The sequence below is a fragment of the Aulonocara sp. 'chitande type north' Nkhata Bay genome, linkage group LG8 (genome assembly GCF_057382095.1).
Source record: "Aulonocara sp. 'chitande type north' Nkhata Bay isolate Kocher_YH1m ecotype deep benthic linkage group LG8, A_spYH_male_GT1.1, whole genome shotgun sequence".
NCBI lineage: Eukaryota > Metazoa > Chordata > Actinopteri > Cichliformes > Cichlidae > Aulonocara > Aulonocara sp. 'chitande type north' Nkhata Bay.
This window is the reverse complement of record NC_141351.1, coordinates 7709616-7722003: the sequence shown is the minus strand read 5'-3', so window position 1 is coordinate 7722003 and position 12388 is coordinate 7709616. Positions and strand designations below refer to the sequence as shown.

At 41.9% G+C, this 12388-nt stretch overlaps 2 protein-coding genes across 4 annotated transcripts; one reads left to right on the top strand and one right to left on the bottom strand.

Annotated features, from left to right (window-relative positions):
• Positions 1–2594: 2594 nt before the first annotated feature.
• On the bottom strand, positions 2595–8768 carry faap100 (FA core complex associated protein 100). 3 transcript variants are annotated; one of them, XM_086303118.1, is made up of 9 exons: positions 8660–8768; positions 7593–7751; positions 7207–7325; positions 6201–7102; positions 5856–6015; positions 4802–5744; positions 4606–4722; positions 3523–3609; positions 2595–3313 (listed from the first exon to the last, which is right to left on the bottom strand). In XM_086303118.1, exons 2-9 carry the CDS (start codon positions 7746–7748, stop codon positions 3197–3199), a joined length of 2601 nt encoding a protein of 866 aa, XP_086159244.1. In that variant the 5' UTR covers positions 7749–7751; positions 8660–8768; the 3' UTR covers positions 2595–3196. The 3 variants fall into 3 exon arrangements, with proteins under 3 accessions (XP_086159244.1, XP_086159243.1, XP_086159245.1); XM_086303117.1 differs by lacking the exon at positions 8660–8768 and having other exon boundaries at positions 7593–8355; XM_086303119.1 differs by lacking the exon at positions 8660–8768 and having other exon boundaries at positions 5856–6012; positions 7593–8355.
• Positions 8015–12338, top strand: birc5a (baculoviral IAP repeat containing 5a). Its single transcript, XM_086303120.1, has 4 exons — positions 8015–8402; positions 11071–11180; positions 11722–11839; positions 12018–12338. The coding sequence occupies exons 1-4, from the start codon at positions 8295–8297 to the stop codon at positions 12108–12110; spliced, it is 429 nt and encodes a 142-aa protein (XP_086159246.1). The 5' UTR covers positions 8015–8294; the 3' UTR covers positions 12111–12338.
• Positions 12339–12388: the final 50 nt, after the last annotated feature.

The window sequence follows — 12388 nt, the reverse complement described above, 5'->3', positions numbered from 1 at the left end:
ATTGTCTTGTGGTTTGTTCAAATGCAACTTGGTCTTGGTTTCTTCCATTTCTCTGAACACTGAATGGTCTGACCTTGGGGTGAATTTGCTGGGACATCCTCCCCTTGGAAGATTGTCCTGAATGATATTGAATAATCTTCCTCACTTTAGGATGATGAACTTCAATCTTGTAATCCTTCCCAGATTGATGGGCAGCAACTACTGCTTCTGTAAGATCACTGCTGATGTCTTTAATTATTGGCATTGTGTTAACACAGACCTGCAAATCACCAAAATATCTGCTTTTATAGAGCTGCTCACATTTGCTAATTATCAGTTACGGTGGTTCTTTTTGGCTTTTGAGTTTTTGTTGAATAAATATGGACGCAGAGTAATATGTCATGTGTTGTTGATCATTTATGTTTGTATTTATCTAATTGTGAGACCTCCTTACGACTAAATTATTTGTATTATATCCTCATACATGAAATGTTGTAATTGAAATAGGGTAGATTTTCTTTCTATCATGACTCTAAGTGATCAAGCCCATTATTTCCAGGATATTTAAGTCACTAATCCAGTTCTGAACCTAGAACCTCAGCAGGCTCACACTTTAATCAGTCGGCTTGCTGTACTTATGAGACAATAACCCGCAGAGTGTTGCTTAAGTTGTGAGTCTGAGCCAGACCTTTAAGGGACAATGGCTGTTAAGTAAAAAGGATTCAGTGAGTTACATATGTTTAGAATGCGATGCAACAACATGACAAATACAATCCTGTAATCTACTTTATACTTCAAACAATCTGGAGGCATTTATTCAACTTCATGCAGAAGCTATTTCTGCATGTTAGTTTCAAGACTTCAAACTGTAACAGAATAATCATTATACTAATAATGATTAGGACTAGTCTGGTTAGGAGTCACCTTTTCATTATGATTGAACCTAAAAAAGAAGCCAGTGACACTAAGGCTTCACCTGTAGAAGTACTGTGTTACCTTACCTGCAGCAGGTGAGGGGAAAACAGCAGGACATGGTGCCTGATCCACTCACACAGAAAAACCTCTGTAATTTAAATATCTGCTAAGTGCTAAGTATTTTAGTTTCCAAATGTACATTTGTGTGCCTTTTTCTTGTGCTAGTCCTAGAGAAAAGTAAAATATAGAAATGACTGATCCATCCATTCTCTTCCACTCATCCAGTTCAGAGCCACAGGAGGCTGAAGCCTGAAGTGTGGGTACACCCTGGACAGATCAGAAATGATACAGACTAAGAAAAAATAAACAAAACAAGTTTTCAACATAATAAAAAAATGCAATCCTGTGCAGTCCTTTTAATTTTCTCTCTGTCTGGTCTACATTAAGAAAAATTAACCACTAAGATTCACTTCTTAGACTGAGTTCTTCATATCATAGCGCTCACAGCAAGGTCTACAAATGAGTAACTATGAAGTTATTAAAAATAATTGCATTTAAACTCAATTACTATTCTGCGGTTTGTATCCATTAGAAGTCTGTTTTATTGCAGTGATGTAAACTGTTTGTAATCACTGTACTGACTGTGTGAGTCTGTATATTAAAAACTCATCGGAGCTTTAAAACAGAAATTGCTCCATGTCTCGGGCAATTAAAGGGACAGTTAATGTAGATCGCTAATAACATTCAATGACTTGCATCTCCCTGACCAGGTTTAGGAAGCTTATCCATCACAAGAACATTCAGTCCCTGCAATTATTATAGTGTCAGTTAAAATGGCTGTGATTACCCATTTTATGTCCAAAATGTACAATCCATCGCAAAATGCTGAGAAAGGCATAGGCAACTTTTTCCTCAGACAACTTTCCACACATAAACATATCAGGAATGTGTTTTTTCTGCAGTGGATTAAATGATTGGCTGAAAACATAACGATACTGAAATCTCAGTTGTCTGTTCCATGTTTATTCCATGTTCAAGCACAACGCATCAGATCCTACACTAAACAGAATATCTAACAGCCAATCACATGACAGAAACCCAGTGAATTTAGGTATGTAGACATGGTCAAGATGACCTGACAAAGTTCAAACAGAATATCAGAATGGGGAGGAAAGGTGATTTAAGTGACTTTGAATGTGCCGTGGTTGTTGGTGTCAGACAGACTCCTCTGACTATCTTAAAAATTGTTGATCTACTGGTGCACAACCATCATTAGTGTTTACAGGGAAAGGTCTGAAAAATAGAAAATATCCAGTGTGCGGCAGTTCTCTAGGTGAAAATGCCTTCTTGATGTCAGACCAAACTGCTTTACCAACAACAAAATTAACTCAAATAACCACTCGTTACAACCAAGCTACGCAGAAGAGCATCTCTGAATGCACGGCAGACCTTGAAGAAGACGAACAGCAGAAGACGGCACCGGTGCCACTCCTGTCAGCTAGTTACAGGAAACTGATGCTGCAAATCACATGGACTCAACAAAATAGGGCAATATCAGGCTGGAAAGATGTTACCTGGTCTGATGAATGTGAATTTCTGCTGTGACATCTGGTAGAGTCAGAGTTTGGCTTAAGCAACATGAAAGCATGGAAGTTAAAAGAGGGGTTAATTAACCCAATCAACTAGCAAGGTGTGCCTAATAAAGTGTCCAATGTAGTGACTGTGTCACACACACACCTGAAATATCAGGAGACTGTAAAAATGCACCTGTAAGACAGTTCTGGAGCTTGTCAAATTATGTGGTCTTTATACAATTTTAAACCCATTATGAGCAAGCGCTTGGCAACAGTGGGAAGCAAAAACTCCCTTTTAACAGGAAGAAATCTCTGACACAGCCAGGCTCAGGGAGGAGCAGCCATCTGGGAAACTATACTTAGGGTTAAAGTAACATGCACAGTATTGTGTTGTTTTAAATGTACATTTTGCACCGAGTCCTGTTTGGAGGTTGTGTAGTAAAATATTAATACTTGGAAACTAAAACAGTTACATGAGTATAAACACAAACAGGAGCAAAGTTACAGAAATACTTCACTGAATTTATTGTCATGTGAAAAAACAAGAGAAACTTTATTATTAGACATCACCAAATTATAACCTCTTCAAAATCAAAATATACTGTAAAATGTCATATAGAAACCATCTTACAGTCTAAAGTATTACATGTGCTTTGCACTGTGAAAGGGCTGGCAGCAAAGTCAGATTACGCAACAACACCAAACAAGCGAGGGCAGCTGTGTAGGTGTTACACTATGAGCAGAGGATTTCGTCTGAGTTCTTGGTAAACACTGAGAAGCAGCCGATCTCTCTGCACTGTGGACACGACCTCACCAAAGGCTCCTGAGATCTGACTTTGCTGGATCTGTTAACGCACAGAGGACACATGAAACAAAAAACACAGACGAGCTTTAATCTTAGCACACTTACAGACATCCCAAGCCCTCAAAAGCTCTAAAGTCTTGCTAATCAATTAATTGAACTAAGAGAAAATAGCTGGATAATTACGTGTATTTAATGATACGGAGGGCTTTGACATTAATGGGATTAATCGTCAAGCGCGGGCCCACTTACCTCGGCCCGCTGCAGCGCCCGTCTTAATCCTAAAATCTGGACATTCTTTGTAGAGGCAGCTTTCTCTGTGGCGCTCTGCAGCAGAGTCTGTGTCGAGGAGCAGAGGAAAAATTCAAACCTAAAGAATTTCAAGTAAAACAGGGACATGAAGCGTTGTTCTCAAGCCCAAAGACACGATAACGCTTCCTTTTAAACCGACCACACTGTTTGCAGCACACGTTAAAAGAATCGTCCCAGTTTCCATGTCATAGCACTGACTCGCAGCTCTCCTGCGAGTAGCTTAGTGTGTTTGTGAGGCTGGACGTCCTCCCTGATGCAGCCCTCCCCTCCCCTTCCCAAAGGATTTGTGTCTCCTCCTGGAATCGAAGCGGGGGGTCTTTCGCTTGTTAGGCTAACATGTGAACCACTGCACTAGGGAGCCGCTATTTTTACGCTCCTTCTATTTATGCCAATTCAAGTGGCTGGAAGGTGGAATGGCAAATTTGCACGTATCACAAAAGTCTAGCAGTATGTTCTGCATCAGTGGTGTCAAACATAAGACTCCAATCCGGCCCATCTAGACATGTTTGGCAAAGCTGAAAGAGGAGATAAATATTGAATTCTTGTGTCCGTGGTAAAAGAAATAAAATAAAATAGGACATTTTCTGTGAATTAACAAAAACTATCTGCTTTATAATTGGAGAACAGTTGGGCCAATCAGCAACCAGAAGCTTTTCTGTTAATGTCTTACATTTTATCCCCTTATAGTCACACTGAAAGATTTCTTTCCTTTGCTACAGCAGCGTTTCCCTATCATGCAGAAAAACTGGGATAATATTGAAGTTGTACTTCTTTTTCTTATATTAGCATATCTCTGGGATTAAATGTGCAGTTAAACTACTTTACAATGACAGAAATGGGAGTTTGATTGGGCTGGCCCACTTAAGATCAAATAGTGTGGCCCTTGATGTGAAGTGAGTTTGACATCCCTGTTATACATCTGTACAGTTTTACATTAAAAAAGAAGAATGCAAAATATTCAAAATCTGCAACTACCTAAGTTTAGCCAGAAATTAGCTTAGGTTATATAAGTGTGTTCTGGACCTGGATCCGGCGCAGCACAGCATGGTGCAGGCCACACACCGCTGCTAAAGATGAGCTCTCGATCTGAACCTCGATTGTAGCCTCCTTGTCTGTGCTCTCCTCCTCCCCCACGTTTATCTGGAGAATAAAGGAGCATTGACGATGAGGATATAAAACATACCAATATATGATTATATCATATTAGATAACGATTGACCTCTTTCACTGTCAGTTTCATTGCCGCTCCGTTTGGACCACGAGCGTGGGCCACTGAGGTGCTCAAAGCAATCTTGTCTCCTTGGCAACCCATCTTCACTCCTTCAGTATCTTCAGACAACAGTCGCTCAAGCAAAGACAGGCAGAGATCTTCGGGGTCTCGTATCGACTCTTTGGCATCCAAATTTGAACTCTTTTTTGGCTTCAGCGTATCCCTCACTATCTCTGATGACACCCATACGCTTGCTGAATACTTCTCAGGCTCAGGCTTTGCAGCACTTTCTCCTCCTCTGTTCGTTCTACCGCCGCACCTGAGCTGGCGCGAGCTTAAAAAGGTCTGGATGCTATCTGCTGCGGCGCTGCTGGGCTGAACTGTGGCCATCTTATGAGTAGCTGTGGGACTGTTTAGCTGCAAAGCATGCAGCCAGTCCACTGTCAGTGTGGACAGGGGCAAACTGATACAGCTGCTCTGCAAGCCTGCAAAGCTCGCCGCCACCTCCTCCTCTCCCAGAAGACTCGAGAGCGAGAAGATGAGCGAGCAGCTCACAGTCATGGGGAAAGATGCATCACCTGCAGCTGCGATAGGCAGAGACGCTTCGAATGTTTGCCCCGGACGGAGGTCGTGAAACGGGAATGAAAAATTAGTGGAGGAGCTTTCTCCTGCTGGGGAGGAAGAATAAGACAGAGGGGACACCGTAATGCTCAGCGTCCAGCCTCGTTCCAGGACAAATGGACTTGAATTATGCAGGAAACACACAAGGCTCAAGGAGTCTTTCTGAAGCAGTCTGCTCCAGCTAGTCTCGAAATGACATCTGATTGGTTTCTCCTTAATTGGAAGATCAGTAGTTGTGTCTGCCATCAGCAGGAAACTGACGCTGACGGCGTGATTCAGAAGCCTCAGAAACTGGTTTTTGGATTTGATGACTGTTTTCAGCACTGATGCTCTATATGAAGAAAGCAAAAAAAAAAAAAAATCACATATATATTTACAGATCTTTGCTGTGTTTTATTTAAATGTCGTCTTTCACACCCGATCAAATACTTGACGGGCATACCTCTCACAAACATCCCCGATGGCAGACAGGAGGTCCCTGACACTGCGGGACACCTGTGTGGAAGGAAGCTTAGACGATCCTTCATCCACCCTCCCCGCAGGTAAGCAGATCCTCTGGAGCTGCCCTCTGGCAGACACTCCAAGCAGCTGTACATCACCTGCTGTGCATGAAGCATTTTTAGAGTTAGGAAAAATAGTTTGAGAGTTTAAATTAGAATACAAGACAGAATTACATGAGTGCACAACATGTAGAACCTGTGCATTTTCCTGTTTCCTAACTTGAAGAGCACATTGAAGCTGAACTTATAATAAATCCATTCAAAGTCAGCACGTCTATTCTGCTCACCCGCAGTGCTGCATGCAGGCTCAGCCAGGGCGATGACTCTGCACACATTTAAACTGCTGGGGCTCTGGAGGGCGGCCGCTGTCGTCCCAGATGTCTCTTCCCCTCTTTCTTTGCTTTCTCTCGCAAACGATCCCTCCGACAGATCCAGTCGGAGCAGATCTGCACCAGTGCTGTAGTAAAAACAGCTTTTATCCATGCAGCCGCACCATACAGGCCCTGGTACACACCCCTCAGTAAAAGCAGCCACAGCGCTTCCCCCCTCTGAGCCTGCCTTGTCAGTCTTGATCAGTGCCACTCTGCCTTGTTCGCCCGCCGCCACCAAGCACTGTGCGTGACCCGTTTCCGTGACAACAGATGCACCGACAAAACAGACCGGCTGCTCCAGGCTGTGCAGGACTCGAAGGCGCGATCCCGGGAGACGCAGAGGAAGGAAACACAGGCGCCCATCTGGCAGGCCGCAAAGGATGACTGGAGATTTGGCAAGGGCGGCTTCAACTCCAAATAACAGTTTGAAGAGGAGAGGCTCCAGGTGGAAGTGGTCTTGAGCTACAGTTGACTCTGCAGAAGCATTGGAGGAAGACGATGCCTCTACATCACCCGAATGGATGCAAATTAGCACAGAGCCCTTTCTTGGTCCTCTATTTGACTCAGCAGCGCCACAGTCCACAGCTGAGGCCACCGGCAGATGGAACGAGCCAAACTCCTTGTGGCTAGTAGACGCCGTTTGCTTTGGCGTTTTGTACAAAGTCAGCAGCCAGGAGGCATCTCTCTGGCAAAGGGTCAGGAGCACAGAGCCAACGAGGAGCAGAGATGACACTTCATCTGCTCCAACAACGAGACACTCTTGGGAGATTTTCAGTTCAGCTGGACTGGAGGATGCATCAGCTTGAGAGCTTTGATCCCTGCAGAGGAGAAATGTCATATTACATAAGAGCAATTTAGCAGAGTTGAAATAACAGCATTAATTAAAAAAGGTTTACTGAAATCTAACTATGAGGGTTCATACCTGTGTAGCAGAAACTGTAAGTTTACACGGTAAACTCCACTCCTGCATGCAACATAGATTAGCTGCTTGTCCTGGTTTCCAACCAGGTCATTAACAGCAGCAGGTAACAGGAGGACAGTCTGCAACAGCACAATACGAAGCAACACACAGTATGGTTAATCCAGAGATATGCCCTGCAGTGTAGCTTATGTCTTAGTATAGCTTAATATTTGATTGATATCTAGATTTATTAGTATCTTTTTTCCCCTAATATATCTCTAGTTAACTTTTTTGCTTTCTGACCCTTGTGGTGTTGTAACAAGTGACTTTCCCCAGTGTGGGATAAATAAAGTACATAGATCTATATCTATTTATCTGTGTCTGATACATGTAAATCGGATACTTGCCGTGATTTTCCTCTCACGTTTACTGAACACGTAGATCTCTTCAGTGCCAGTGCAGATTAAAACATCTGTTCCGAAACCACAGAGGATCTTCACTTTATAAGATCTTCCCGAAAACCCAAACTGTGCCCAAGTCTCGACAGCACACCGTCCCTCCATAACCTGGACCCGGGGGCAGAAGAAGAAGAAGCCGCTGAATGAGCATATGTCACGTTAAGCTCACTTTAATGGTACTATCAGCTCAGTGAGGGATGCTAATGTGAGGTTATGTGAACCGGTTGTTGACAGAGGATGTGACACTGTCTCACAAAGTTCCGCGCGTTGTGCTTTCGACCAATAAACGTAATGAACTACATTGCCCATGACCACAAAGCGGAAGTGGGACGCAAGTATAACGGATGCTTGAACTTAAGGTTGACTCGTGCTCACGTAGAAGGTAGAGAGTAATGAATGAGAGCAAGTTTTGTTTTGTTTTTTAAATAAAGTCGAGTCAAATTTTAAACGTAGTTTGAGCGCATTTGTCTAATAAATTTCCTTATTTTTTCTCTCGGTCAAGAACACATGATGGCGCTCTTGTGCTCATACGATTAACTAATATACACACGAAGAAGGTGGGCAACCAATCAAAACAGCCGAATTGAAGTGTCGTCGAAATTTGAAAAGGCTCTGTAGTTTAGCTCACGGGTTCGTGCGACAGTGAATACAATGGATCCATACAACGAGGAAAACATCAAAATGTATTTTTTTGAGAATAGGTTAAAAACATATGGGGGGTGGCCATTCGACGAAGACTGCAAGTGCACGCCGGAAAACGTGAGTTAACGTTTAAACTGAGGTTGGAAACGGTGAGCGACGCCTTACTGTTGACATGCTAACAGTACAACAGCAGCTGGCGTGAAAGCAAAAAGAAAAGCGGCTCAGATGAAATACAATCTAGCTAAACTCTGGTTTAGCTGTAGATTTAAATGAAATACAAATCTTCTGACTCCCCATCTGTATGCCTAAATACACACTTGTTTTGGCTCCTAGTCCCTAAACCTAAATGTACTCAATTTACGACAAATTCTCACATTTAACGCGCTGAAACCGACACATTAACTGCAAGGATCTATTGTTTTCCTTGTTGATTCATCCGAGTTATTTTTTTTCCAATTAAAACTGCTTAAATTTAAATAGTAATGGACATGTAGTGATGGGCAGATGAAGCTTCACGAAGCACTGAAGCTCTTCGTCCAATTGGTTCACCCCAGTGCAAAGCTTCTTGAAGCTTCATTTGCTCTAGTAGGACACCTACTGGACGTAAAAATATTAGTTGGCATGAATTTGAAGAGTGTGGCCTTTTGCACACAGCCTGTAAATGTCAACAACAAAAGGAGTGTGTAAAACATGTATATTGTAGTGATGGAAGTATACTGTGTATATTTATACTGGCAGTATGGGAAATGATTATTTGGAAATGCTTAAAATGGAAATGATCATTTACTGTGAGGTGAGGTGTGGACAGTGGTTGTGCTTTTGTAATGTTGAGGTATGGACAGCTACACACTGAGGCTTTGAGCCTCAGTCCTGCCCGTTCACATTTTATTCTATAAAAACTACATTTTCACTGCTTTTATGACCTTTTTAGTGGGGAGAACATAGCTAGGATTTAATGATTTAACAAATCTTTTAAATCCTTTGTCATCCACAATGCTAAATGGCTGGGAGTCCTCAATCACCATGCTAACCAGGTCTTCATCTATTTGAGATTGTTCTCCTGAGGAAAGACAATAAAGACAAAGCACAAATATAAAATCACACACGTAACTTATTACAGTTGTATAATATTGTTATATCATTTAGTAATGTTACTAATATTAGTAATATTATCATGACATTTGATGGCTCACCTGGTCTTACTCCTCAATCGGTGTTCCCCTTATTCTCATGCAAAGCTCTGTAGTGCCTAAGCATGGATGAGGTGTTGTTGTTATATCCCAGCTCCCTGGCACATAGCAAACACTTCACCTTGTACAAAAGTACAGACAGCTTAACATAAATTGTATTGCACCATCAGTATTATGAAAATACATCTTCTGTAGAAATTTACATACCTTGTTGGGAGGAATAAAATCAAAATGTTCCCACACAGGTGAGGACATCCTCCTCTTCTTAGCTGGCTCCATTCTCTCCTGACTTTCTCTCATAAACCTCCAAACTGTCTCCAAACTCTCACTAACCGCAACTCTCCATCAAACACCCACATTTTGAATGAAGTCTGAGGGGTTTATATCGCTGTCATAGCTCGCGGCAAAGTTCGAACCACTTCACGAACCAGTCACCTGGTACAGCCGGGCAGCGAGGCTTCGGACGTCATCATTTTCAGCTCCTCCCATAAATGAGGCAAGCCTCGATACGCGCATCGCGGAAACGCCCCCTAAATTACTCGACACAAGCTTTGAAGCCTCGATACAGAACGTCACATCACTATGGACATGTACTGTCAATTTATTAGGTACAAGTTGCTACTATCGCGTTGGGCCCCCTTTTGCCTTCAAAGCTGTTTTAACTCTTCGTGGTACAGATTCAACCAAGTGCGGGAAACATTCAGAGATTTTGGTTCCTATTGACATGATAGCATATTTGTAGACTTCACATCCATGATGCATCCACCACATCCCAAAATCTCTCCACTGGATTGAGATCTGGTGACTGTGGAGGCCATTTGAGTACAGTGAACTCGCTGTCAAGCTCAAAAAAACAGCTTTACGCAATTCAAGCCTTGTGACATGGTGGGTTAGCCTTTTGGATGTAGCCATCAGTGGTTCTAAAGCGCTGGACATTGACAGGAACAATAATCAGTTGCCCGTGGTGTTGCCTAAATGACACTCAGTTGGTAGTAAAGGGCCCGAAGTCAGCCAAGAAGATATCCCACATACCTGAACTGTTGACAGGAGGCAGAAGGCTTCTATGTTGTTTATGCCAAATTCTGACACTGAGATCTGAATGCCACAACAGATACTGAGACTTTATAGCAGAGATTTTAATGAGCCTCTGCGAACTGCAACTCAGTTTCATGTTCTTAGCTGACAGGAGAGGCACCCAGTGTGGTCTTCTGCTGCTGGAGCCCATCTGCTTCAAGGTTCAATGTGTTGTGTGTTCGGAGATGCGCCTCTGCATACTACATTTGTAACGACTGGTTATTTGAGTTAATGCTGCTGTCAGTAGTTGTTGTTGTCATTATTATTTGTAGTAGTAGTGTTATGACAAAACAAATAGCTTATACAGTACAGTCTCAAAAGATTAATATAATGGAGTATGGAGCTCAATAACTTAAAGTCTAGATGACATACAATAAAGAAAAAATAAAGTGAGTAATAAATATATTAAATGACTCATTTTAATTAAATAAACCCGAGTGGTACGTGTGAAAAGCTCTATATGAAGTTTTTTTTGTTTGTTTGTTTTTCGTGCAACATGACATCTTCATTTATTCCTGCAGATGGCTAAAGCCGGCTTCATTCACACACCTTCAGAGAACAGCCCAGACATCGCCATGTGTTTCTTTTGCCTGAAAGAGCTGGAGGGCTGGGAGCCAGAGGATGACCCAGAGTAAGAGCACACATCACATTACTGGGCTCAGAAATAAAAAATAAACTGCCCAATAGTTGTTAATTTCTTCCATAAATTTAAGCCGTTCTTGTTTTTACAAGTCGTTAATAATGTCTCCAGCATGTCTTCAGTATTATTAAGCAAACTTCAAACATGTTGCCAAATTGGTGTCAAAGTTATTGCCAAGTGATTTTTGCTAACATTTTATGACAGCTCAGAACCATCTGTGCTCACCCTGGGTTATTTCCCCCTTTTTGGCTCACTCGTAATAAAAACATGCGAGCGATCCAGTGACACGAGTGTTTGGTGAGGCTTGGTGATTTATTATTTTTTTTGTTTGTTTTTCTCCTCCAGTAACAGCTGTTGACTCCTATAAGCCTTTCCTTTAATGTGCGAGAGTTTGCCTGTGACCCCCGGTCCCCCATTTTGACTCTTATTGTCATAATTAACAAGACTTGTGTTTCAGTGGCATTATTTAGGAGTCTTTGTGACTACATGCCCACAGCTCTTTACTTTCCCATCTATCTCTTGTTTTTGCCAGAAAGGAGCACAAGTCTCATTCGCCATCCTGCCACTTCATTGCCCTGAAGAAAAAAGTGGAAGACCTGACTGTGGAGGAATTCTACAGATTGCAGAAAGAGAGGCACAAGTTCATCAATGTACGTTCTTTATAGGAAGTCACGAATCTGTTGTCTTGTGTAATAACAATTTATTAAATAGTTTTTTGGGATATGTCTGACGAGCGAACACTTTGCCGACTAGAATAATGTCTGCTAATTATTTCCATGACAACAAGGCCTTAATTACTGATCTGCAGTTGATCTTCTTTGCTCACAGAACAAATCTTGTAATGAGGCCATCACCAAGTTTGAAGAGGCAGCCAAACTGAGGCGAGCAGACATCATCAAGACGGCCATGGGAGAAGAGTGACACAGCGACAGATTCAGATGAATGACATGAGCTCGTTTGTGTATCTGAGAAAGATGGAGAGAATAATTGTAGCTGTCAGAATTATTGACTTGTTCCTCACCAAACTCATTTTTATGTTTCCTTTGTGTGCCTTCATGTCAAATTTTTTAAAGTATGTGTTTTTATCTTTTAACACTTTCTGTTTTTATGTAATCTGATATCTAATAAATATTGGATTCTGTAACATAATTATTTATGGTGTCTTTAATATAGATGTAGTCTGTTAGAGCAACATGAAT